General features: G+C 31.2%; 1 protein-coding gene across 7 annotated transcripts in view; it reads right to left on the reverse strand.

Moving 5' to 3' along the window:
* The window catches only part of disc1 (DISC1 scaffold protein), a 64,307-nt gene that overhangs the window by 18,306 nt on the left and 18,827 nt on the right, over positions 1 to 27,174 (reverse strand). For 6 of the 7 annotated variants that reach the window (XR_007186665.1, XM_048203942.1, XM_048203939.1 and 3 more), the window contains 7 exons: positions 26,559 to 26,712; positions 24,057 to 24,153; positions 23,743 to 23,954; positions 19,836 to 19,878; positions 17,347 to 17,449; positions 15,161 to 15,349; positions 2,570 to 2,630 (listed from right to left, as the gene is read on the reverse strand). Coding sequence is in view for 6 of the 7 variants with exons in the window: in XM_048203942.1 (XP_048059899.1) it covers positions 2,570 to 2,630; positions 15,161 to 15,349; positions 17,347 to 17,449; positions 19,836 to 19,878; positions 23,743 to 23,954; positions 24,057 to 24,153; positions 26,559 to 26,712 (859 nt within the window). In the remaining variant the exon portion in view is untranslated. Of the gene's footprint in view, positions 1 to 2,569; positions 2,631 to 12,639; positions 13,294 to 15,160; positions 15,350 to 17,346; positions 17,450 to 19,835; positions 19,879 to 23,742; positions 23,955 to 24,056; positions 24,154 to 26,558; positions 26,713 to 27,174 lie in introns of those variants that run through there. The other variant, XM_048203944.1, reaches the window with a different exon arrangement.

The raw sequence follows: 27,174 nt of genomic DNA on the forward strand, positions 1-27,174 counted from the left end.
TTTTATTGAAATGTAATGAATGCTACATTTCTACGGTTGAGTACAGCAACTAATAACTCATTCAATTATACCAATTTGTGTGGCATTTAAGTTGAGAGAGATGCTAAATAAAAGCTTTGCAGCTGGATTTTTGCGAGCAGGTCAGAGCGAAGGAAACTCTGGCATTTGTTTAATCTTTCATCTCCATTACTAAGCATGAAATGTACAGCTTCTGGTCCCTCCTTGTGCTGTCTTCATATTAAAAGGTTGAAAATAATAGGGCGGGATTGTGTTCCTATTTTCCACACAATAAACCAGCAGTTCTCAAACAGTTTTGCTTCAGGTCCCAGATTTTACACTGGACATCAAATGACGACCAAATTGTTTATCATATAAAACTAAATGATATTGTTCTTAAATTACTAAAAATGCATTAACTGCATTAGTCCAACAATATGCAAAATTATGTTATATAATAAGTCTAAAAAAATCTAAAAATATTTAATCCTTTTTTAGAGTCTATTTATCTTACTATCCTGACTATGCACTGTTATATAGTTTCAGTTGTTATTTAGGATGCTGTTAAAATGTTGAATTTCAAAAGAAATTGATGTTAGAATGCTGCTACATTGTTGGTTTCCAATAGAAATTAACATTAGAATGTGGCTCAAATGTTGGATTCGAAGAGAATTTGATGTTAGAATGCTGTTAAAATGTTGGTTTCCAACAGAAATTAACATGTTATTCTAAATTTAGAATGTTGCTAAAATTTGAGGAATGCTGCTAAATGTTGAATATCAATAGAATTTGATGTAATAGAACGCTGTTAAAATGTTGAGTTAAAATGTTCCAACAGAATTTGACATTAGAATGTTGCTAAAATGTTGGATTCGAATAGAATTTGTCATGTCAGAATGATGCTAAATGTTAAATGTCAATAGAATTCGATGTGTTAGAATGCTGGTTTCCAATAGAATTTGACACGTTAGAATGTTGCTAAAGTGTTGGATTCCAATAGAATTTGACATGTTAGAATGTTGCTAAAATGTTGGATTCCAGTAGAATTTGACATTAGAATGTTGCTAAAATGTTGATTTGAAAAGAACTTGTTAAATGTTGAATATCAATAGTATTTGGTATTAGAATGCTGTCAAAATGTTCAATTTCAATAGAATTTGATTTTAGAATGCTGTTAAAATGTTAGTTTCCAACAGAATTTGATACGTTAGAATGTTGCTACATTGTTGGATTCTAAAAGAATTTGGTGTTGGAATGTGGCTAAAATTATGGATTCCAATAGAATTTGACATGTTAGAATGTTGCAAAAATGTTGGATTCCAGTAGAATTTGACATTAGAATGTTGCTAAAATGTTGATTTGAAAAGAACTTGTTAAATGTTGAATATCAATAGTATTTGGTATTAGAATGCTGTTAAATGTTTAATGTCAATAGAATTTGGTGTTAGAATACTATTAAAATGTTGAATTTCAATAGAATTCTATGTGTTAGAATGCTGTTAAAATGTGACAGATGTCACATTTTGACAAATGTTGCTAAATGTTGAATGTCAATAGAATTTGGTATTAGAATGCTGTAAAAATGTTGAATTTCAATAGAATTTGATGTTAGAATGCCATTAAAATGTTAGTTTCCAACAGAATTTGAGATGTTAGAATGTTGCTACATTGTCGGATTCCAAAAGAATTTGACGTTAGAATGTTGCTAAATGTAGAATGTTGATAGAATTTAATGTGTTAGAATGCTGTAAAAATGTTGGTTTCCAATAGAATTTGACGTTAGAATGCAGTTAGAATGCAGAATGCAGATTTTACACAGGACATCAAATGATGACCAAATTGTTTATCGTATAAAACGAAATGATAATGTTCTTAAATTACTAATAATGCAATAACTGCATTAGTCCAACAATATGCAAAATTACATTTTATATAAGTCTAAAAAATATGAAAATATTTCATCCTTTTTTAATTGCAGATGAGTCTATTCATATTATAGTTTCAGTTGTTAATTGCATTTAGCATTATTTTTATACATTTATATATTTTTGCATTATATATTTCAAGAACATCTGGGTTTATCTAAAGTAACAGCAACAATATTATTATTATTATTATTATTATTATTATTATTATTATTTCAGATACCACAGAATGGAATGTAAAAAAAACTGTGATTGGTCACCTTACATGTCAATCAGAGTTTCATTCTAAGTGGGCGGTTCTTGTCCAGAATGGCTCTAGACTAGAGCTCTAACCATCATTATAAACAGCAAAAATGAGCCAAGATTGTGCAAAACAAACACACTTTTCAGTTAGACAATGTGGCATCTCACATCTCCATTTTTTCATTTCGAAATGTCACTTTGGACACACGAAGATGAGCTCATCAGGAACGGACTGATGTAGTCGGCATGGACCTGAATGATTTAATACGCTGAAACATCCAGAGAGACAGAACTGAAATAAGGCCAGACAGTGTGAACTGTTTAAATAATAAGGAAAAATCACCCGCGGGACAAGACGAGGGGCTGTTTGTGTGAGAGACAGAGAGATGAGAAATATCCAGTACCTGTGAAGTCTGTCCTCCAGAAGCTCAATATACTTCAGAGTGTTTTCTTTTAAACTGCGCTCTGTTGAGGGGAAAGAAAATAATGTACATCAGGGAGAGTTGCTGGAATACCATACATATTCATGTCCGGTAAGACTCACGAAAACACATTCAGGTCACATTTCAATGACATCTAAACCATTCAAATTCCCAATCATATATATATATATATATATATATATATATATATATAGCTGTGTGATATAGCTGTATATCAGCTGATATAGCCATATTGCATGGCTACGAGTGTAATATTGCATTTATACAACAGTTTGACGACACGAGTGTGTTAATAAATAAAAGTGTCTTTAAAACCCTCTTTTCTGCAGAAATACTTCCTTCCACCACAGATTCAAATCTCAAGTTCACAGTTGGACCAATCCTCCATTACTAATTCTAAAACATCACTTTAGAACTAATAACGACGGAATGTTGAGTCGCTTCATTGAAACTCATTGTATTTTGTACAGTATTAGAGAGAGAGATGGCCTGAGTGAGCATTACCTGTGTCTGATATAACATTCATTCTTCAGGTCGATGTCCATAATATTATATCCATTATAAAAATCTGTTTGAATGTCCGCTGAGGAATGCGATCTTTGTATTTGTCCTTTTTACAGTTTTACATACAGCACTAAAACAACGTCCTTTGTTTACAAAAGTCCCTTTCAATTTAAAAGTCTCTTGCGACTCACTGACTCATTCACTCGTAAAGTTTGCCACCATCTAATGGCGTATTAATGTAACTTTCACTCAATCCATATTACACACTAACAGACCCTCTCTCAATAGCAAACAAAACATATTATTTATATAAAATAATATTTATTAAACAACAATATTTACATTAACAACAATAGCCATTATAAATGAAAACAGGAAATAAACACAATTGTACAATTCAGTCAAACGTACAAAAGCAGTGCTCTATAGGATGTACGTTAAATATAGCCTTAATATTAAATGATTAAATTTAACATAACTCAATTCGATTTGCTCAGGAACAAGTAATAGATTAATAAGACCAAAGATTGCATGTTTTATGTACCCAAAATGAATTATATCTCATGTTTAACCACAATAAGAGACAGTGGCAAATCCCCGAAGCACTGGCCGAGATGAAGCTGTTCTCAGCGGGTACTCGAGCACTGAACAGCCGCAGACGGCCAGGAGCATCTCTGAACACATCTAAACAAATTGTAAAATAGGTGCTATGAGTAAATATGAGTCACATATTCCAGGTCTAAACAACTGCATTCTCACCTAGAAACTTTTAAAACTACAGTTTGTGGAACAAGTGTAGTATTTGTAAAAAATACGGTGGATTTGCTCGGCTGCCATGACAGTTGCTTCAAGCAGAGTGATACAAATGGTGAAAAGGTAGGAGTGCCGTTATCACTAGAATAATCACACGGCTCTCAGCCAATCAAATTCGAGAACCAGAAAGAACTGTTGTATAAAATTGCATATATAAAATATATATACACACACTTTCAAATTTAAACAATAGAACAATTAGATTTTTTGTATCAAAGTTTAATATTTGGGAGCAAATGTGTTTGCTTAATGAATGAAAATGCAAATCTTAATGGTTCTAAAAATAGGTTTTAGGTTTTCTTTATGCAATTTTTTTTTTTTTTTTTACTTTTGCTTTTTTTGGATCTAACATCACCTGGACGCGTTCCTCACAGATAACCTTCACTTTTATACACAATCATCACTGTTAAAAAATAAATCTGCATGTTAATGTCAAACATTGTCTCATTGAATCAGTCACTCTTCTGTCCTGATTTAAAAGCGTTGAGCACAATGTGCACTGAACAGGACAGCTGTTGTGTCTGGCTGTCTAAGTGTGTGAACATTGAGCCTGACAGTGTCATTTTCAAATGGTGTTTTTCTCTTCCTAATCCAATTCCAACTCAAGACCTAAAACTCACACAATTTCACAGGACACGGCCAGAAAGAAAATCTGCGCATTTTCCCCCCGATTCAGTCTGAACCTGATCTGATGACAGACATGAATTCAGATTAAATCACTGAAATGTGCTCTAACGCAGCCCACCGGTCCATTTATGTCACCGTCGCCCTTCTGACAGAGCCTAGCTTGACCACAGATGAGCCGGTCAACATCTTTATGGTGTGAGATGCTGTTTGCAACATACTGCAAGGATGAAAGTATCTTCAACAGCAGATCACAGGCAGATGGTGATAGTGGCACATAGTGAAGAAGTGTTGCATGTTTTTAGTTTTTCTTGGACGGTTAATCATGCAGCAATCTGTTAAACATTGGAGAGTGGAAAATGGTGTGAGAATGCAAATATAACAAGTCAAGGCTTGGCAGTTTGTGCACATGCATGAGCTCTGGTGCTCATATGGAAGATGCAGGTTCAAATTTAGCCTATGTTGAGTCCTGATAATCCAAAGATGAGGAATAAACATTTGCACTCCAATCAGAAAATCAAATTTAAAGGGGCCATGAATTGAGAAAGCAACTTTTCCTTGAGCTTTTGTATCGTTTTGTATCAATTATATATAGAAAGCGATCAAAGAACGCTCCCTTTACAATCTCTGGAGCTGTCAATCAAACAGCGTGAGTTTATCAGCAACTGAGTTCTGGACTCGCTCCAAAACTCCCGTTTTATTCAACTAATCTCTTAGTAACATCGAGTTTGCACTGTTAGTTATAATGAAAGCATTCATTAGTGTGCAGAAATAGAGTTGCAATGACGAGATCACTGCTTTCATGAGCTCAACAACATGTCTGTGATCGACTACAATGTTCATCACTGCAACCTTTCATGCCACGATCTAAATATAATGCTATAAATCAACACTTTTCATGATTAGACAACCTTGAGAGCTGTAATAGTAAAAACAGGAGCAAATGTGCTTGCTTAATGAATGAAAATGCAAATTTTAATGGTTATAAAAATAGGTTTTGGGCTTTGGGACGATCCAGACAGAATCTATAAAAGTTCATGTTGAACTAAATGGCAGATTTTATTAAAAATTTAAAAAAAAGAGAAATAAATAATAAATAAAAGAAAATGATTTTATACATAATGCAGGATTTTTAATCATAAACAAGCCTAAAATACACCAGGACTCTTATTTTGAAATGTCTGTGCTTTGCTACTACCACTTGCTCATTCAGAGATGGAGATAAAACATGCATTCTAAAATATGCAGCATATAACAATATAAACACTGTCATATTGGATCAAGAGTAGATCATAATAAACAGCTTGGCATAAATAATTGCACACAATTCATTGTTTGCAAACTGCTCTAAAACAATAAGCCTGGGGAATGTGCAAAATCACCATGTTTTGACTTTGAACATGCAGCGCTCACATTTATTTAACCGGTTCAGTTCACATTATCAGGCCGTGTTGCACATTTTTGCAAACATTATCCCATGCAAACAACATTTACATACAGTATGCATACTGCACAAATAATATGAGTAGTATGGTAGTGTGCTATTCTGAACATTAAAAAAAAAAAAAAGCATGCATAACATCAACCAGTAGAGCAATAACAGCTCATTTAGACGACAAACAGAAACGCACCACATCAGCATGTCTCTTTTTCTTGCTTTCAGGAGCTGATCTTCTTGCCTGATTAGAAAGGTATGCTCAGATGTGAAAAATGCAAAATGACTTCATTAATTAGCACTTTTCTGACAACTTGAGAATAAAACCGTCATACCGTGTGGTGTGAACACAAACAGAAACATTCTGCTAATGCATCTGAAGGACGCTCGTGAGCTAATGATCGCAAAAATGCATGCATTTATTCAGAGAAAGCTGGTAATTATTTGCTATGTGTAACTCTTTTACACCATTAACACGCCTCAGAAGCAGACGATACACCTGCGGCCGTGTGTTTCATGCAGATGCGTGGGCATGAAATGCTGGTGCAATACGGCATAAGAGGAATAGCCTGTCATTTTAATTGAGTCAGAGGAGACGGCTGTGATTAATGGGCCTCTGTCTGGGTTTCTGAGTTTCAGCACAACTGCATGGAGAGAGATGCACAAACACATCTTGGTCAGCACTCAGAGACTGTTGCTGTGGTTACAAGGAGCATCTAAACTTGACCTCCTGAGGGCAACTGCACTAACCGTGAGCATAAACAGGTTTGGTGTTAGTGCTGTTTGACAATAATGAGCTTTGATTTCTACGCAATATGCTAAACGTGGACTGTACTAGTGACAAAAAGGTTATTGCATGACTCTTAAAGGTATTTTCAAGGACAATATAGTACTAGTGATACTTTGCATCATGGTTATTAACATAAAACTAAGTATAAACTCTATAAAAGAGTTGCTTGGCCATCACTGACTACTCGAAGGGCAATGCACTGGTATTTCATCATCTACAAAGCAATCTTTTGGCTTCATATCTTCATAGAAAATTGCTGGGAAGTGTTTTATTTGTTCTGAAAATCATTATATTCTTTCTGTACCTTCTGTCTGAATTGAACTAGGCAAAAAGCTTTTAAATATGCTCCTCTACACAGTAAAATCCCCAGAGATAAATCAACTCTGCTTAGAGTGCATATGGTCCCTCTCTACATAGAGTTAAAGTAACACTGAAGCAGAGTTAAAGTTTTTGTTTTTCTCTTTTCTTCAGTGATTCTGCTTGTTAACAGCAGGTGTTCATCACTAATGTTCAATCATCACTTAATCAATCGTATAATTATCTCATTAACTTTAACTCTGCTTTAGTGTTACTTTAACACTATTTAGAGAGGGACCATATGTACTCTGAGCAGAGTTGATTTCTAGTTGTGTCCAAAATGACACATGATACACTATGCACTTATATACTGTACTTATGCACTATATACTCAACCGTGTTCAACATTCCAAACTTCATTTTTTTCGGAAGCGCATCATCCGGGTATTTAAAGTGCACTTTTTTTTTTTGGAATTTTCAGTGTGAACACTCTATTTGAATATGTCATAAACTGTAAAAAATGATCATGATTTTAACGGTAAAAGACTGTAAAAATGCTATGGTGAAAAACTGTTAACAGAAAGTTTCCGTATTATATACGGTGAATAACTGTAATAGATCTAACCGTACATTTAATTTAATTTTAAAGTAAACTACCATTAAATTTACAGTTTTTGTAAGTGAAAAAGAACAAGCCATTGTATTGATTTACAGTAAATTGTGACATTCCCACAATTCCCTGTGTGGCATAGTTATTTTCTTGAAATAACTATGTTTCTTCTTATTTTTTCTAATCAGTTATGTACATTAGGATTTTATGTTACATATAATGTTGTTAAATATTTTTAATGTCATGTGTGTTACGGAGTTTAGTGTTTGTGTGAATTAGTATTAACCTTCTCAGATTTTGGAAAAGCTGCTTGCGATGAGCTTTGATTCATCATGTGACTCATCACCACTGTGTTTGGTGGTTGTCAGTGTATTACAAAGGTACAAAACATTTATTAGTACTTTAATTGGTTGGTAAATTAACATTAAATCAGTTAATAAAAAATGGTATTTTACTGTAAATTTAAGTTAAATCTGTAAAACCTAAAACGCTGCTATCGTATATTTTTATGGTAAATTTCTGGCAACCGTAGCTGGGGTTTTTTTACTGTAAATTTAACTGAATTTTTTTTTACAGTGCACAAGTACGCAAATTGGAACACACCTACTAAAACATTTTAAATGTATTATTTGAGAATTAGAGCATGAGTAAATTAATTGTATTTTTATTTTACATGTCACATCTTGTTGCTATGTTGCTCATTGTATAGGTTTTGTGTACGTGTGTACGTGTTATTTTAGGCTACCTATCTTGGCCAGGAAAACCAAAATAAAAATGTTAGACATTAAAAAAAAAAAAAAGAATAACAATAACAAAAACACATAAATACCATAAAAAACATTTTTGTTAACTCAAAATAAAATATTAAAAATTTTGCCAAGGCCACAGTTTTTCATTTTTTATTACTATTACTAAATAATAATATCACTAAAAAAAATAAAAATGAATAAAAAAAAGACACACAACAAAATAACCAAAACTTTAGCTAAAATGAAAATGAAACTGAAAATTCTGAGGATCTTCTAATTCAATTTCTGTTACGCTTATCTGTACTCTATTTCTCCAATAAAAAATAAAAATAAAAATTAAAGTGCAAAATATAAAATAAAAATAAAAATTGTGGGGCTGTAAAACCGTGTTCATTTAGTATTATTATATATACTTATTACCTGTCAAACTAAAGGAGGGTACAAACCATCGACACAAACATTCACCCGACACAGTCTGAGTCTCGTCAATAAGAAATGAAAGGTCTGTCGCTTCAGGAGAGGCGAACACAAAAAGAGACGCATTAGAGTTTATTTTGGTGAGTGAATGTTTGCAGAAACCCAGAGACGAAGCACAGCAAACACACAAAACTCCTCTCTGAAAGCCTTCCAGAACATCACCTGCTCACATTCTCTGCTCCATTTACTCCTCCTTTAATTATATCTCCTCCTATGGACAAACATTTCACCCAACAACAATTTCCCCGGGATAGAAGTGCCTGAGTAAAACAGGAGCACTACAGCATTAATGGACGTAAAACAGCTTCTGAAACAACAGCGAATCCTGTCAACTCGCACCTTCAGCAGTCATTACAGATGATACAGTATGCTACTGCACCACGGTACTCACTGACAAGGTACATTATACAGCTAAAATAATAAACATTAATAAAATAGTCATTTTTGCAGCAACAAAATGTCCTCATCACATGTGATATTGACTATGCACTTGCTCATTAAAATGCATGTGTAATTTTTCCGGTTGCAAACTATAAACATGCCAACAGGTAAAATAACTGTAACTAACTTGCTCTGAAAGATTTTCTTTATGTTCCTCTCAATAATTAATAATTAACTGCCAACTGATATTTTTGATGCCGCACTGCTGCACTCCATTATGCTCAGTTTGTCGTTAGGATGACAAAATGTTTAAAAAGTTACATTTTTAGGCCAGTCTGCCAAAACTTGGAATTCTCGCAATTCTGACCTTTTTTTGAATTCTGAATCAACATCTCATAATTCTGACTTTTTTCTCAGAATTCTGAGAAAAAATAAAAATAATTGCGAGATGTAAACCTGCATTAGAATTATGTTTCTCTTTTTTTCAGTGATTCTGCTTGTTAACAGCAGGTGTTCATCACTAATGCACAATCATCACTTAATTAATTGCTTAATTATCTCATTAACTTTAACTCTGTTTCAGTGTTATTTTAACACTATTTAGAGAGGGACCAAATGTACTCTGAGCAGAGCTGATTTAACTCTGGAGATTTTGCTGTGTACAAGTGAACATAACTTCATAATTATAGTTTACTATTTATACATTATTTTGCACTTTAAGTATACTACTATGTTCCTATTTAGATATTAATTTTTATACTTGAAAAATACCTTTAACTGTACTTTAATTTTAAAAATAATTTACTCTAGCTTCATGCATCCTTTTCTATCAACACTTGAATGTGGGTAAGTTTCATTAAAAAAAGGCAACATTTTAAACAAAAACCTGAGAAAATGGCATTTTTGTCAAAGACTTTGTCCAGATTGGATTCAGAATGATGATCAAAACACAGATGGAGTAGATCGAGTCCATCAACTCCCCCAAAGCTTCACAGTCCTGTAGCTTGTTCTGGGTCGACATTTCATTTAGGCAGTTTTGATTTATATGATGTTTAATGTTGATGATCACGTTGTTTTACATTTGCGTAAGCAATCTTATCAATTGTTTCAGCTTGTGTTTCTGCAGAGATTCTGTACTCTTTCAGAAGATGTGTAATAGCGCCCCCTACCGTGAAAACACTGATAGCCTGAAAATTCAGTCAGTGGCAAGAAAAGAGTAAAGTAGATTTGAAGTGAATTCCTGACCAGTGGACTGGTCAACACAAAAATTCAGATACGAATTAGGAATATATAAAGAGTTTGGTTCCAAAACGCGATAAACGCCATTTAAAAAAAAAAAAAAATTGAGTTTCCGCCAAAATCAGTATTGTATCTGGTTGGTATTGAAAAGTCAATTATTAATTTTGCACAAAATGCAATTTCCGTCGTGTTATTCTGTCATGTTTTCTCCCTTTCTTTCCAAAACGCGACAAACGCCAGTCTGCTTTTTCTGCAGAACGCGATATATCCGCTCAACCAATCACAGCGCACCATTCCACGCAAAAATAATAAACATTAATAAAGATGTTCTACACCCTAAAATAGTCATTTTTGCAGCAACATCTTTGTTGCTGTGCCTTTAGGATGTCCTCATCACATGTGATATTGACTTACTATGCACTTGCTCATTAAAATGCATGTGTAATTTTTCTGGTTGCAAACTATAAACATGCCAACAGGTAAAATAACTGTAACTAACTTGCTCTGAAAGATTTTCTTTATGTTCCTCTCAATAATTAATAATTAACTGCCAACTGATATTTTTGATGCCGCACTGCTGCACTCCATTATGCTCAGTTTGTTGTTAGGATGACAAAATGTTTAAAAAGTTACATTTTTAGGCCAGTCTGCCAAAACTTGGAATTCTCGCAATTCTGACCTTTTTTTGAATTCTGAATTAACATCTCATAATTCTGACTTTTTTCTCAGAATTCCGAGAAAAAATAAAAATAATTGCGAGATGTAAACCTGCATTAGAATTATGTTTCTCTTTTTTTCAGTGATTCTGCTTGTTAAATTTATTTTAGGAGCGACGACTGAATGTATTTTTAGTAAAATGCCTGTATATAAGATTAGTATTGACCAAGTTCAGAGGCTGTCATATATGTGAATCAACTTTGTTGTGTATTTTCAATATGAAAAATAATAATATTGTATTTTGGGAAAAAAGAATCAGTTTTTATAATAAACCTTTGAAAATCAAAATCTAGATTTGAAAAAAATCTAGATTTGTATTTAAAAAAATAATGGTTTTCATCTAGCCACTTTCTTGGTAAAGAAAACACATTTTTACTCAAATTAATCAAAATGGATTTATAGCGTTTTGGAACCAAACTCTTCATATCCGTTTTCTTTATAAATCAATATTTTCAAACAGTGTGAGTTTATAAGACAGTATGTTATGTGAAAAAATATATTTAATAGGCTACTCCAAAACTTTTAAGTTAATCTCAATCAAAAGATTGAGTACAAGTACAGGCCAAATATACTAAGACTTTTCTGTCAGTAAGTCAAATATACTTAAGTGCAATTTTAAGTATATTTCTAAGGAAGTATATAAGAACGTATACTTTCATATTTTTAGTTTACAAGAAATATACTAATAGCACACTTAAATAAACTTCTTTTTTGTAAGGGTATTGATATGGCCAGTGCTTGAAGTTGGCCGGTACACACCGATATGTAGTATACTTTTTTTTTTTTTGTGTAGCGGCACTTCTCACATGTTGCTGTGACCGCCCACACCAAAACACTGAATCACAGAATATGCAACCCATTTGAATTCTATTGAGAAACACCATGGAGGAAGTCAAACATGATCTACAACAGCCACATAAACTAAAAAGACGGACGAAAAGAGGGGGAAACAAGAAATTAGTGAAAAATTAATGCATTACTTTTAAAAATTTACAACAAAATATCAAAGTTACTTTTTCACATTTATTGACTAACCGTTGCCTTACTATAGTAGAGTGATGGTAATACCATGGTACTTTGATGTACAAATGTTTAAATTGTATTCCAGGGTACTTATGTACAAAAATAACATTTGTACCATAACTATTATGGTACAAATGTTGCATTGCATGGTGCATGCACAAAAATATGGTGCAAATGTACATGCATGGTGCATGTAAAAAAATAACATTGCAAGTTGTAAAAATATGTAAAAATATTCAAATTATCATGGTAATGTCCAATAAACAAAAAACATGGTACTACCACAGAACGCTTTGGTACTTTTTTACTCGTTTTACGGTGAGTTAGCATCTCTTACAAATCATATTTCCACTCCATTTAGGAATTCTTTGCAGAAAGTGAGATGTTGACAACAGCTCTTTGTTTTTGCACAAGCCGGGACAAAGACTCGCGTTTAAAAATACCATTTAATATGTGGAAATATATTCCTAATTACGCAAGCACCGACCCAACCGCAAACTATAACCCCGACGTGACAAGTGACGCACGCAAACCCTTTTTCTTATGCCCAAAACAGTGATTTGATGGCAGGTATGTGGCAAATATGTGTGTCAGCGTGTTATTACCCCAGTGGGAAGACAAGCTAATAAGACCCTAGCAGGAGCAGCCCGTTCATGTCAAAGATCTTTTGTGTTCTGTATCATATTCGCCCGCTTTGCATATTTAGCATCAACGCTCAGCCTATCATTAGCTCACGATCTCTCTCATCCCGGCACAAAGACGCAGACCAGCCGAGCTCTTTGTTGGGCAAAATGTGTGTGTGTCAAATTAAGCACATGCGTGTAATCCCTGTAACGGCAGGGCGAGAGCTGGCGAGAGTCCCGTTGGCTGTCAGCCGCCTTCTCCTCCTGTTGTTGGACGTGTAGGAAAACGAGTAAATGACAGACCACCGCCCGCAATCTCCATCCTGCATATATCCTCGTGGGAGGAGAGAACGCCAGAGCCAAGTTGAGGAGATTTTAATGTGCATCTGGTCGTTATCGCCAACTAGTCAGAGCAAGAGCAGTGCGTTACCAGTGAATTTACACCAGTGACAGCTTTCCATTAAACACTGGGTGAATTTCACAAAACATGTCAAAAACACGTCTGGATCATATTGCAAAAAAAAAAAAGAGAGAAGAAATTATAATATGCATGAAGAAAATAAAGCCTATTGTGTATGATAATTAACATTGTTGAATATAGAAGTAAATAAACACACAAATTAATTAATTAAAGTGTTCATACATTATTTATGCATGGCAGTATTTGCAGCCTGAATTTAATTTATTGATTTATTGATTTTACATAAAAAAAAGTGTCTGAATATGATGATTTTCATTAATGTAAAGAAAAGATTAAATGATATTTTGCATAATGAAAATGAAGCCTATTGAAGGATAATTAACATTACTGAATATAAAGCTAAATAAAAAAATATTTAAAATAATAAATACAATGCATTCATAACTGTATCAATATAAATGAAAACATGAATAAATTCTGAAGTATTCATACATCATAGTAGTATTTATACATTGAATATAATTTATGCTATTAATTTTTAATTCATTAATATAAAAGATTAAATGATATTTTGCACAATGAAAATGAAGCCTCTTGAAGGATAATTAACATTATTGAATATAAAGCTAAATAAAAAATATTTAAAATAATGAATACATTCATAACTGTATCAATATTAATTAAAATATTCATTTAAATATTCAAACATTCCAAGATTAAATTATATTTTAAATAATGAAAATGAAGACTTGCAGGATAATTAACATTACTGAATATAAAGCTAAATAAAAAAATAAATACAATACATTTTTAACTTAAAAAAGTGTCTAAATATGATTTTCATTAATGTAAAGAAAAGATGAAATTATATTTTGCATAATAAAAATGAAGCCTATTGCAGAATAATTAAAATTAAATATTTATTAAATTAAAATATTCATAAATTATAGTAGTATTTGTACATTGAATGTAATTTATACTATAAATTTTTAAATAAAAAGGATTATCATTAATATATAAAAGATGATATTATATTTTGCATAATAAAAATGAAACATCTTGCAGGATAATTACCATTATTAAATATAAAGATAAATAAATAGAGTACATAAGTGTATCAATATAAATGAAAATATTATATAATATTATATATTATATAAATCAATTCTGGAGTACTCATACATTATAATAATATTTGTGCAGTAAAAATAATTTATGCTGATTTTAAATAATAAAAATGTCTGATATGATAATTTTCATCAATGTATTACAATAATTAATTGTCAAGAAAATGTCACAGTGCAAAAAAAAAATGCACAAATTTCTTGAGAAAAATGGGTTTATTTTCTTTACGAACATATTAAAATATTATATATGTTCGTAAAGAAAATATTGATTTGGAAATTTGTATTAATTTGGGGGGAAAAAATTTATATATATATATATATATATATATATATATATATATATTTTTTTTTTTTTTTTTTTTTTTTTTTCCAATTAATTTCACAATGAAATATGATCCATTTTTTGTGAGATTCACCCGGCTGTGTTTAATTCAACATAATCAATAATAGAGCTGTTTTCAATAAAGATTCAGTGTCAAAGGAACATGCATAAAGTAATTTGGCTGAAAACACAATTTAGAGAGACACTGGCAGCAAATGTGAGGAATAGAGATATCCACTCTATACAAATCAATGCTGAAGCCTACAAAACATTTTCAGCTGAAACATATGAAGAAATGGCTCCCCCCGGTGTCAGCAAAAAACACACTGCGACTCTTCAAGGTCTGAATCTCATCAATAGCGTCTGTCCTGTGTGTCATTTGTGTTACGGTGTTACTCACCGTACTGGGCTTCCCTCTCCTGCAGCTCCAGTTTGATCTGGCTGTGTTGCTCCTTCATGCGGGTCAGATCGTCTCCACTTCCTGTGCTCAGCGCCTGCAGTTTCCTCACCAGCCCCTCCAGACGATCTCTCTCTCCGTACACGCTCCTGATTTCTGCCTTCAGCTCTTTTGCACTGCCGAAGTCATTTCCTGCAGCGAGAACAAAACACAGATGCATGCAAATGTACATCATAATAGTTGAACAAAAACATCAAAAGTTCGAAAAGCCACCAGAAATAGGCAACTTTGTCATCTCATATTATGCAAACTATGATTTGGGACACAAACTCGCATACTACACAATACAGATAGCATGCAAATCGGGATGCAGTCAGGGACTGTTACTGACAATCCTCATTTTGGCTGCGTGAGATTCTCCAGCTTTGTTGTTGTTGAGCTGTTAAAGCTCCGCCCTCTTCTGGAAAGGGGGCGGGGAGCAGCATCTCATTTGCATTTAAAGGGACACACACAAAAACTGTGTGTTTTTGCTCACACCCAAATAGGGGCAAATTTGACAAGCTATAATAAATGATCTGTGGGGGATTTTGAGCTGAAACTTCACAGACACATTCTGGAGACACCAGAGACTTATATTACATCTTATGAAAAGGGGCATATTAGGTCCCCTTTAATATTTTTATCCAGCAAGGATGCATTAAATTGATCAAAAGTGACAGTAATTTCTAATTAGACATTTATAATATTCCAAAAGATACTAATATCAAATAAATGCTGTTCTTTTTAACGTTGTATTCATCAAAGAATTCTGAAATAAAAATATGAAGCAGCACAAGTGTTTTCAACATTGATAATTCACTTTGGATAAAAGCTGAATAAATGTAAATGAGTCATTGATGAATAAGGTTTTAAGTGTAAAAAATATAATGGAGATATAATTAATTTTGAAGTTTTATTAAGTGTTAACAATGAGATTATGTGGTTTTTATAATCAATTAACACTGCTTTTGTCATTTTTACAAGATTTTTCACCAAAAAAGTCATTTGGTTTAACCAAAAATTCAGTTTTACCGAATGACGATATTTTCAATCAATGCTAACAGGCTGATATCTCTCAAAAGGACAATCAAACATTATATATTTAGCACAAATTTTTAAAATATTACAACATTTTCCATGTTTTATAGCGGTTGTACCGAATGACCTGATGTTTCAGGACATGCGTATGATCAAGAGAAAACATGAATTTATCAAATAGTTAAGAGAGAGTTAGTTACTTTGCTTCATGACCATGTGTTCTTTTACAGGTGTCTGAATGATGTCACATCCTGTCACATGATATTGACCGCATGACTTGATCCAAAATGATCCCTTTATATTGGTTACTCCGAATGACATCAATGAAATTCATTTTTCCGGACATTCTTTTTCGTAACAAAGCAACGACTTCTACACGTAATTTTAACACCATTTTGCACTATGTTGATATATGATGTTATAAAATCATGCCAGAATAAAAAATATATACATTTATTACATTTTAAGATATTTTAATCACAAATGAACGGTTAAACCGAATGACCTTTTGATGCTTCAAAATCTTTAAAATATCTTTATATGTAGCAAAATTTAATTAAAACCTGTTGGATTCAATAAAAGAGATCTAGTTGTACTACCTTACAAACTTTAGATGTCATATCTTTGTTTTTTATTATTGTTATTAAGGCCTTTGGACAAAAAAATGACCTGTCACGTCATTGACTCATATATAATAAATGTTTATTGAGCATCAAATCATCATATTAGAATGATTTCTGAAGGATCATGTGACACTGAAGACTGGAGTAATGATGCTGAAAATTCAGCTTTGATCACTGGATATAAATTACACTTTACTATATATTCACATAGAAAACAGCTAATTTAATTTGAAATAATATTTCACAATTTTTAACTGTGTTTTTGATCAAATAAATCCAGCCTTGGTGAGCAAAAGAGACTTTTATAGTCATGAGTTCCTAGAAACATCACAGTGGAGGACAGGCTGTACTCTGAGTCCTGTCACTCTGTATTGTCTAGTGTTGTGGAGCACAAAGTGACAGTGACATTTCAAACAGCCACAGGAGGCGACGGGCCGCTGCTCTCAGGGTTCAGATAAGTACAGAAAGTGAGCAGAGGTGCGGCGGTACCTGAGATGGCCGCGAGCTTCGCCTCGTGGAGGGCCAGCAGCTGCGTTTCACTCTCGCTGACCTTCCGCCGCAAACTGCCGGCCAATCTCTGACTCATCACCGCCTGAACGAAGAGAAACAGAAGTTACTTTAAATTATGTTGAAAATACGAAATGTGACATTTCCTCTCATTTCACATCATGAATGATGCATGCTAATGCACGACAGCTGTTAATATTCTGATATTTATTCATGTGGAAAACTCAATAAATTATGCTGCTAAAACGTTCAGAAAGCGAAGGGCACGCAGAGGTTAGAGTTTCTGTCTCACATTGGATGATTTTAGTTTCTTATTTCATAAGAAGTGTGACGCTTTTCTAATAAGGCTGAGAGTTTCTTGCCTCTAATTCATATTTATAATATCTAAAATAAAATTTTATATAGGAAAAATAACATTTTTCTGTTAAGAGAATGTCTTGCATAAAATAAAATAAAAATCTAAAATACAAAATACATTTGTTTCGCATAAAGTTTCTTTGTTAAGAGTAAAAAAATAAATGAAATTAAATAAAAATATTAAATACAACATATATATGTGCCAAATTAGAGAACATCTAATAAAAATAAAGTAATATGAATTTATGTTGTATTTAGGATTTTTATTTATTTATTGTATTTTTATTTATTTATTGTATTTTTTATTTTATTTTTATTTTCCGTTAAGATAATATATAAAATAAAATAAAAATCTAAAAAACAACATACATTTGTTTTGTATAAAGTTTCTTTGTTAAGAGTAAAAAAATAAATGAAATTAAATAAAATATTAAATATAACATATATTTGTGCCACATTTTTTTGTAAGAGAACATCTAATAAAAAATAAAAAAAATATGTGGCACAAATGTACGTTGTATTTTATTATTTTATTTCATTTCATGTCAAATATTTTCTGAAAAATTTTATGTGGCACAAATTTATGGTGTATTTAGGATTTGTATTTATTTATTTATTTCATTTATGTTTTATTTTATTTTATTTAAGATACTCTTCACAAAAAAAATGTGGCACAAATGTATGTTGTATTTAATTTAATTTATATATATATATATATATATATATATATATAAAAGTAATTTTATTTTATTTTTTGTATTTTTTATTTTATTTTACTTTTCTGTTAAGATAATATATAAAATAAAATAAAAATCTAAAATACAAAAAGTATTAAAGTTATGAGTAAACAAAAAAATAAATGAATTAAAACCTTAAATACAACATACATTTGTGCCACAAAAAAGTTTATGAGAAAAACTTAATAAAATAAAATAAAATATTTGTGCCGCATAAACTGTTTTCTTAAGAGAACATCTTGTAAAATAAAATAAAATGTCACACAAATGTATGTTGTATTTTAATTTATTTTGTTATTTTATTTAAGATATTCTCTTTAAAAGGTTTATGTGGCACAAATTTATGTTGTATGTAGGATTTTTATTATTTTTATTCTATTTTTTATTTTATTTTTGTTTTATTTTATTTTATTTTATTTAAGATATTCTTAACAAAAATGTGCATGTATTGTATTTAAGAATTTTTATTTTATTTCATTGTTTTTTATTTTATTTTACTTTTCTGTTAAGAGAATAAAAATAAAATAAAATAAAATAAAATAAAATAAAATAAAATAAAATAAATCTTAAACACAGCACACACCGAACATACCACAGAACATTCTGGAAGCCGGTAATCATGGACCAGATGCCACAGTAGACACAACGGACCTCCCGACGTGAAAGCGCTTGTGAGGCGCAGCCAGACGTGCCACGGCTGTGCCATCAGATAATGGCGTACCAGAGGGCAAAGTCACACTGTGCCATTTTTCAGGCAGCTCATCTCCTCTCAGATCCACCCGCGGTGCCAACACACACTCTGAGCCTGAGGCTCACACTGCAGCCACACCGATCCCACTGACACACACACACACACACACACTCAAGAGCTAAATGACAATTTCCCATGCTGCTCACAGGAGGAAAGCAGCTCATTTTGTCTCAGATTGTGGTGGGAGCTCCGACAAACTCACACACACACATCACAATTTATTGCTACAGGAACTGGTGACTTTGATTTTGGATTGACACCAGTACAGTATTTTCCAAAAATAGTCAAAGTTTTTTATTGTCTGAAACGAGCTGTGACTTATATTCCAATGTGACTTGTATAATGCAATTAAAAGTGCATTGTCCCGAATGAGAGAAGTACATAAGCCCAAGTTTAGGTGTACAGCACATTTAAGGGGCGTGTCCACTCATGAGGGGGGAGGTGCCTGTGCTGCATAGAATCTGGGGGCGGATCTATCAAGATGGGGCGTGTTTGTTTTGGTGATTTCAAATGTCAACAGCGTTTCTCAGAAATCACTTACTGCACCTTTAATTGAATCTTGTTAAATGTAGTGTTGACTGGTTAGTGCACTAGATCACGAACAGATGATTAAGATGTGGACTTACTTTAGCCGTTGCCTCTTTGATGGACAGACTCTGCTCCTGAAGTCTGAAAGGCAAATAATCCATGTCAGTAATGCTGAAAGTAATGAGATTTAAACATTATAGTCAAATATTTTTCAATAATAATAGAGTAAAAAAAATTAAATTAAATAAAAATCTGAAATACGACAAATATTTGTGCCACATCATTAGAACATCTAATAAAAATAAAATAAAATATGATGTATTTTATTTTATTTTGTTATGTTATTTCATGTAAGATATTTTCTTAAAAAGTCTGCGTGGCACAAATTTATGATGTATTTAAGATTTGTATGTATTTATTAATATATGTTTTATTTTATTTAAGATACTCTTCACAAAAAATGTGGCACAAATATATGTTGTATTTAATTTGTATTATATATATGTAATTTTATTTTATTTATTTTATTTTATTTTATTTTTTTACTTTTCTGTTAAGATAATATATAAAATAAAATAAAAATCTAAAATACAACACATTTGTTTTGCATAAAGTTTCTTAGTAAACAAAAAAAATAATAAAATAAATTAAATTAAAATCTTAAATACAACATACATTTGTGCCACATAAATCTGTTTGTTAGGAGAACAACTTATTAAAATAAAATAAAATAAAATAAAATAAAATGAAATGAAATAATGAAATAAAATAAAATAACTGTGCCACATAAAATGTTTTAAGAGAATATCTTATAAAACAAAATGTGGCACAAATGTATGTTGTATTTAATTTAATTGTATTATATATATATATATATATATATATATATATATATATATATATATATATATATATATATATATATAATTATTTTATTTATTTTATATTTTATTTTATTTTACTTTTTTGTTAAGATAATATATAAAATAAAAATAAAATAAAATAAATAAAATAACTGTGCCACATAAAATGTTTTAAGAGAATATAAAATAAAATATAAATAAAACAAAATTAACAAATTTATAATAAAATTATAAAATAAAATGTGGCACAAATGTATGTTGCATTTTATTTTATTTTGTAATTTTATTTTATTTAAGACATTGTGACACAAATTTATGTTGCATGTTATTTTTATTCAATTTATTATTTATTTATTTATATTTTTTCCATTTATGTTTTATTTTATTATTTATTTTACTTTTCTGTTAAGAGAATACATAAAATAAAATAATAAAAAATAAAGTAAAATCAGAAAAATAAGGTAAAATAAAGTAAAAAAAAAAAAAAATGAAATAATGAGATTTGAACATTAAAGTCATACATTTTACCATAATAAATGATGCCAAATAGTAATAATGGTCCTTGATTTAGCAAACATCACTAATAAATACAAGAAAGCAAGTACTATTGTAATAACACGTTGTGAGTGCTTACATAAAGCATTAAACATGAATGCATAAAGCGCCTCCTGCTGGTTAAACACAGATCCTCTTTAGATTAATAAGATATCAGTAACACATCTCAGACTAAGACTATTCTTCTTAAACATTACGCGCAGGTTTTGGACAAGCATCTGTGGATCCTGAAAGCAATAAAAATTCATAACCGTGCTGAAAGGTGCGTCTCATTTCCAGAAGGCCCAGGTAACAACACAATAAAAGAGAGATGTAGGGAGAGAGGATTGCATGAGCAAAAACAGCACTGAAGACTCAGCTGCTTCTCCTCAAAACTCGCTTTCAAATCGGAGAAAATAAATCAATCTCTCAGCAGGGTTTGTTTAGCTCAGCTCAATGTTATGACCTCAATCTGCACCGTACCTCCAATAAATCTACATATGCATCAAAATCAATCTGTGAGAGACCAAACAGAGTCATGCAATCTGGAGTTCAATATTCCTCTGCTCCGAGGCAGGCGTTTCCATGCCCTTTGTTCTTTCACCAGAAAGTCTCGCTGAAACTCCTCCAAAAACTAAAGCCACTGAAGATGAGATTCGACTGAAGCACGTCGATCTCAAAATGTCAGGGCTGGTGGATACTGACGGGCACATCTAACGTCGTGACAGTGAACTGCACTTTACACATTCATTCGATTCAAAACGTCACCTGTCGTTTGTGTTCTGCCCTGACCAGATGGACAGAAGAAGAACTTGTACAAAAATGACAGCAAAGAGGTCAAAAAGAAGAGAGTTTTTAATGTTACCGGCTCTCACTGATGGTATCGCATTATATACTCAACCTTCCACTTATAATTACATAATTCTTTACTAAACCTGATGGCATAATGATATTAATAAAGCAGATAGCTCTAGATCTTACATCTGACTGAATGTGCCTCGTCATGAATGAATGCACATCAGTAATAATAAATGTAAATAATATATAATATATAATTATTTAATTTTAATTATTAAAATATTATATTTTAATACATAATTTAAAAAAGAAATTCAATTATTATCAATAATAATAATAGACATAAATTAATAGTAAATTATAAATAACCATTGTTATCATCATCAATAATAATAATAATAATAATAATAAAATCAATTGTAAATCATAATTCATATTTAAATATATTAAAATATTATAATATATTTTAATAAATTATATTAAATAAATAAATATAATTATTATCTATAATAGTAGTATAATAATAGTAAATCATAATAAATCATTCTTTATTATTATTATTATTATTATTATTACTGTTATTATCATCATCATCATCATCAAAAGTATGAAAATATAATATATTTTAATAAATTATATCAATAATATTAATAATAATAAGAGTAAATCAGTAGTAAAGCATAATAAATCATTCTTTATTATTGTTATTATTATTACTATTATTATTATTATTACTGTTATTATCATCATCAAAAGTATGAAAATATAATATATTTTAATAAATTATATCAATAATATTAATAATAATAAGAGTAAATCAATAGTAAAGCATAATAAATCATTCTTTATTATTGTTATTATTATTACTATTATTATTATTATTATTATTATTATTATTACTGTTATTATCATCATCATCAAAAGTATGAAAATATTATAATATATTTTAATAAATTATATTAATAATAAGAGTAAATCAGTAGTAAAGCATAATAAATCATTCTTTATTAGTGTTTGTTATTATTACTGTTATTATCATCAAATGTATGAAAATGTAATATATTTTAATAATCTATATTAAATAAATCCAATTATTATCTATAATAATAAGAATAAGAATAATAGTAAATTGATGGTAAAGCATAATAAATCACTCTTTATTAGTGTTTTATTATTATTAATATTATTATTATCATCATCAAATGTATTAAAATATTATAATATATTTTAATAAATTGCATTAAATAACTACAATTATCTATAAAAATAATTGTAGTATTAAATCAATAGTAAAGCATAATAAATCATTCTTTAATAGTATTATTATAATTATTACTGTTATTATCATCATCAACCTCATCAAATGTATGAAAACATTATAATATATTTTAATAAATTATATTAAATAAATACAATTATCATCTAATAATGATAATCGATAGTAAATAATATTATTGTTATTATTATTATTTTTTTGTTATTTTGTTGTTATTATTATTATCATCAACAACATCAATAAGAAACAACATTAATAAAATAAATTATTATTATTACTATTATTATTATTAACTTGTATGATTTGCTGAAAATCATCCACTCCCTTGCAGCTCACAAACCTCATTTCCATGTGCACTTTTTCAAACATGGTGCCTTAAAATGCATTGTGGTCCATTAGTGTCAGGTTTGAATGTGTGTGAGACCAGCTGACCAGCTCATAATGACTCCAGACTCCAGTAAATGAGCCTAAAAGAGCGTTTCGCACACACACTACACATCTGTTCCTCAATCACTTTCCCATAATTCCCTTCACCTGATGATCTCTGCTGGTGGAGACATGCTGATCAGAGGCCGATGTTCAGAGGTGGTCATGTCGTCCAGCGCTCGAGCGGTCAGACGCAGCTGAGCCGAATCACAGGCTCTCAGGACGGGCCCCTCGAGCTCCTCCACCTCCAGCTGCACCTCCACAGCTCTGCTCTGCTCCTGCAGCTCCTCCAGCCGCCGCTGAAGCTCACACATCTCCTTCTGTACAAGCACAACACATGCAACAGCAATGCATACTTCTTATTCAAGCAATAAGTTCATTTGCATGTGTTACGCTCTCATTAATCATATATTTGTGCTCACCTGAATCCTCTGTTTTTTCTCTAACAGCTTCTCCCGCGTTTGAGGTCGAATCTGAGAGCTGCCTGACCCCTGATCGTCACTCACGTCACCATTCTGCCTGTTTATAATCACCCACATGATTAGAAATGTCCTCTTATCGTTAACTAAAACTATTTAAAATAATGTATGGTAACTGAAATAAAAATAAAATGTAAATATTACATGAAAATGAGAAATAATTGAGAAAATAAATGAAATAAATAAAAATTATTCAGATATTTTTGATATATTTTTACTAGTGGGTGCAGGACACTATAGTTGAGGATAGCAAAATAAAGAAAATTGTGACATATTATTATACCCAAAAATTCTTCATACAGTGGAATACCAGAAACATTTATAAAAAATTGGGACCAAAAATTATTCAGACACTTTGACCTGACCATGTTTTGCTTAAGTGTTATCTGACATAATTAAGATTAATTTTTTTCTGACACAGTTTAACTGTGAATTTTTCACTGAATAAACTGAATTAATGAATTGAATGTTCAAGGTGTCTGAATAAATTTTGGTTTGACTGTAGAAACATTTTTTTAAAACTAATAAAAATACCAAAAGCACATAAAAATACTAAAATGAAATATGCTGTAAACATAAAAAGCTAAGTCAAAATAATAAATATATTATAATATATATATATAAATATATTATGTTATATGTTAATCAATTATATATATATATATATATATATATATTTGGTATGATTAATAATATTAATTCTTTATTATAAAATGAAAATTTTAAATATAAAAATAAAAGCTAATTCAAAATATAAATAAATACTATAATAGCACACAATAATAGTAAAATAACACTAAATCTGTGTCACTTCGAATCAGTGTCTCAATCATTATAGTGAATTAATGTTTTACCGCTGGTTAAATATATTATATATTTTAACCACAAATGCTCGTCTTGTACGTAATCTTACGTAATCATGTTGGAAAGGCGGAAGTACCGCGGTAGAGTGAAAACCAAAAACATTCACTTGAGAGCAAGAATATTTACGCCCGTCACATGAATTTTGTGCTTACGATTAATTGTTACACAGATAATTGCGATTAACCATTTAATTCTGTTTTGTTCCTTACAGTGTAAGTCTAATATGTTATTTTTTACTCGGAATCGTTTATAATATAATAATAAAAGTTATGATCAAATAGGCACTCATGAATCATGATTGACTTTAATGCTGGGAAAATAAAGATTTATTATAATATAATATTTTTTTCCATCACATTTTCTCCTCCAACTTCAAAATCGTCCGACATCATTGTTTTACCTTTTTTTGTAAATGCTGTTTGACTTAGTCTTTGACGTTCACTTAGTAAACACTGGATCGGTACTTCTGCCTACGTCACGCGTGACCTTTCCAACATGATTATGTAATGCGTGGCGCATCACAGAGCAGAGCAAGACGAGCATTTGTGGTTAAATAGTATATAAAATGTTTATTTTTTTAAGTAAATGACCAATGGTTTCTCTAGATAAGACTCTTATTCCTCGTCTGGGATCATGTAGAGCTCTTTGAAGCTGCACTGAAACTGACATTTGGACCTTCAACCCGTTGAACCCCAGTGAAGTCCACTATATGGAGAAAAATCCTGGAATGTTTTCCTCAAAAACCTTCATTTCTTTTCGACTGAAGAAAGAGAGAAATAAACATCTTGGATGACATGGAGGTGAGAAAATGATCAGGAAATGTGATTTCAGAAGTGAACTAATCCGTTAAGCATTATTAATCTAGTGTCGTTCCTTTGATGAGTGTCTCTGAGCTACAGTCGCCAAACTGTACAAAGATAAACATATGGGAACAATACGCAACAGGAAGTGCTGTTTAGACACATTCCTGCAGCACTGCCGCCCTACCTGTTTGTTTTCCTGTCCTAAAGGGTTATTTCTGAAACTACCATCATCTAACCAGCCTTCAAATACAAGATAGTGAAGTGTAGTGTTAGGGAACATCAAGTCAGATTAGAAATGAGTTTTTACTATTATTCGGTAAGGATGCACTAAATTGATCAAAAGAAACAGTAAAAACATTTATAATGTTACAAAAGATTCTATTTCAAATAAACGCTGTTCTTTGGAACTTTCTATTCATCAAAGAATTCTGAAAAATAGAATGTATCACAGTACAAAAATACAAAGCTGATTTCAACACTGAAAATGATAATAAATGTTTCTTGAGCAGCAAATCATCATATCAGAATGATTTCTGAAGGATCATGTGACACTGAAGACTGGAGTAATGATGCTGAAAATTCAGCTTTGATCACAGGAATAAATTACAATTTTTCATTTTTTTATTCCAATAGAAAACAGTGATTTTAATTTGTAATGTTTATTTTTTTTACTGTATTTTTTGCTGAAATAAATGTATCTTACCATTACCAAACATTTAAACAGTTAAAAAAGTTCTCAAAATGAATGAAGGCATGAAGTGTTTTAATGTTTCCAAACCTGCAGTCCATGTCTGTCCTGCGGAGGGCGCTGTGCACGGCTGTCCTGAGACGCTCCAGAAATCCAGTGACCTCAGGATGTCTGGACGGGAGACCAGGCTTAAGTGTCGCTCTCTCTCTCCGCAGTTCCTCTAGTTTCTTCCCAAAACGCTCGGCTGAACACACAAACACAATTAAGACTTGTCTTTCTTTGATGGAGTAAAGCACAAGCCGAACACAAATGTACACTGGTCAATTTAGGTCAAACTCAATACAAAAACATTATAAAAATGCTCATCCTGCGTCAAAATAAGTATTCATAACAAACACAGATTTATTGGCCAATATATCGGTTATCGGCTTTCAAAATTATCGGTTATCGGTATCATACAAAATGTTCATATCGGTGCATCTCTAATTATTTTATGTTGCTTTATGATATGTATTTGCTTTGTAAATACTTTGGTCAGCTTGTTTAGAAATGCTATATAAATAAATTCTACTTACTTACTATTTAAATCTCAAAAACAGCCAAAAACCTTCATTTAAATTGTTGCTGCAGGAAATGTATATGTGTGTGTGTGTGTGTGTGTGTGTGTGTGAGTATAAGACAACACAAAACAAACACAACTGACCCA

This window comes from Megalobrama amblycephala, linkage group LG10, assembly GCF_018812025.1.
Source record: "Megalobrama amblycephala isolate DHTTF-2021 linkage group LG10, ASM1881202v1, whole genome shotgun sequence".
NCBI classification, from domain to species: Eukaryota; Metazoa; Chordata; class Actinopteri; order Cypriniformes; family Xenocyprididae; genus Megalobrama; species Megalobrama amblycephala.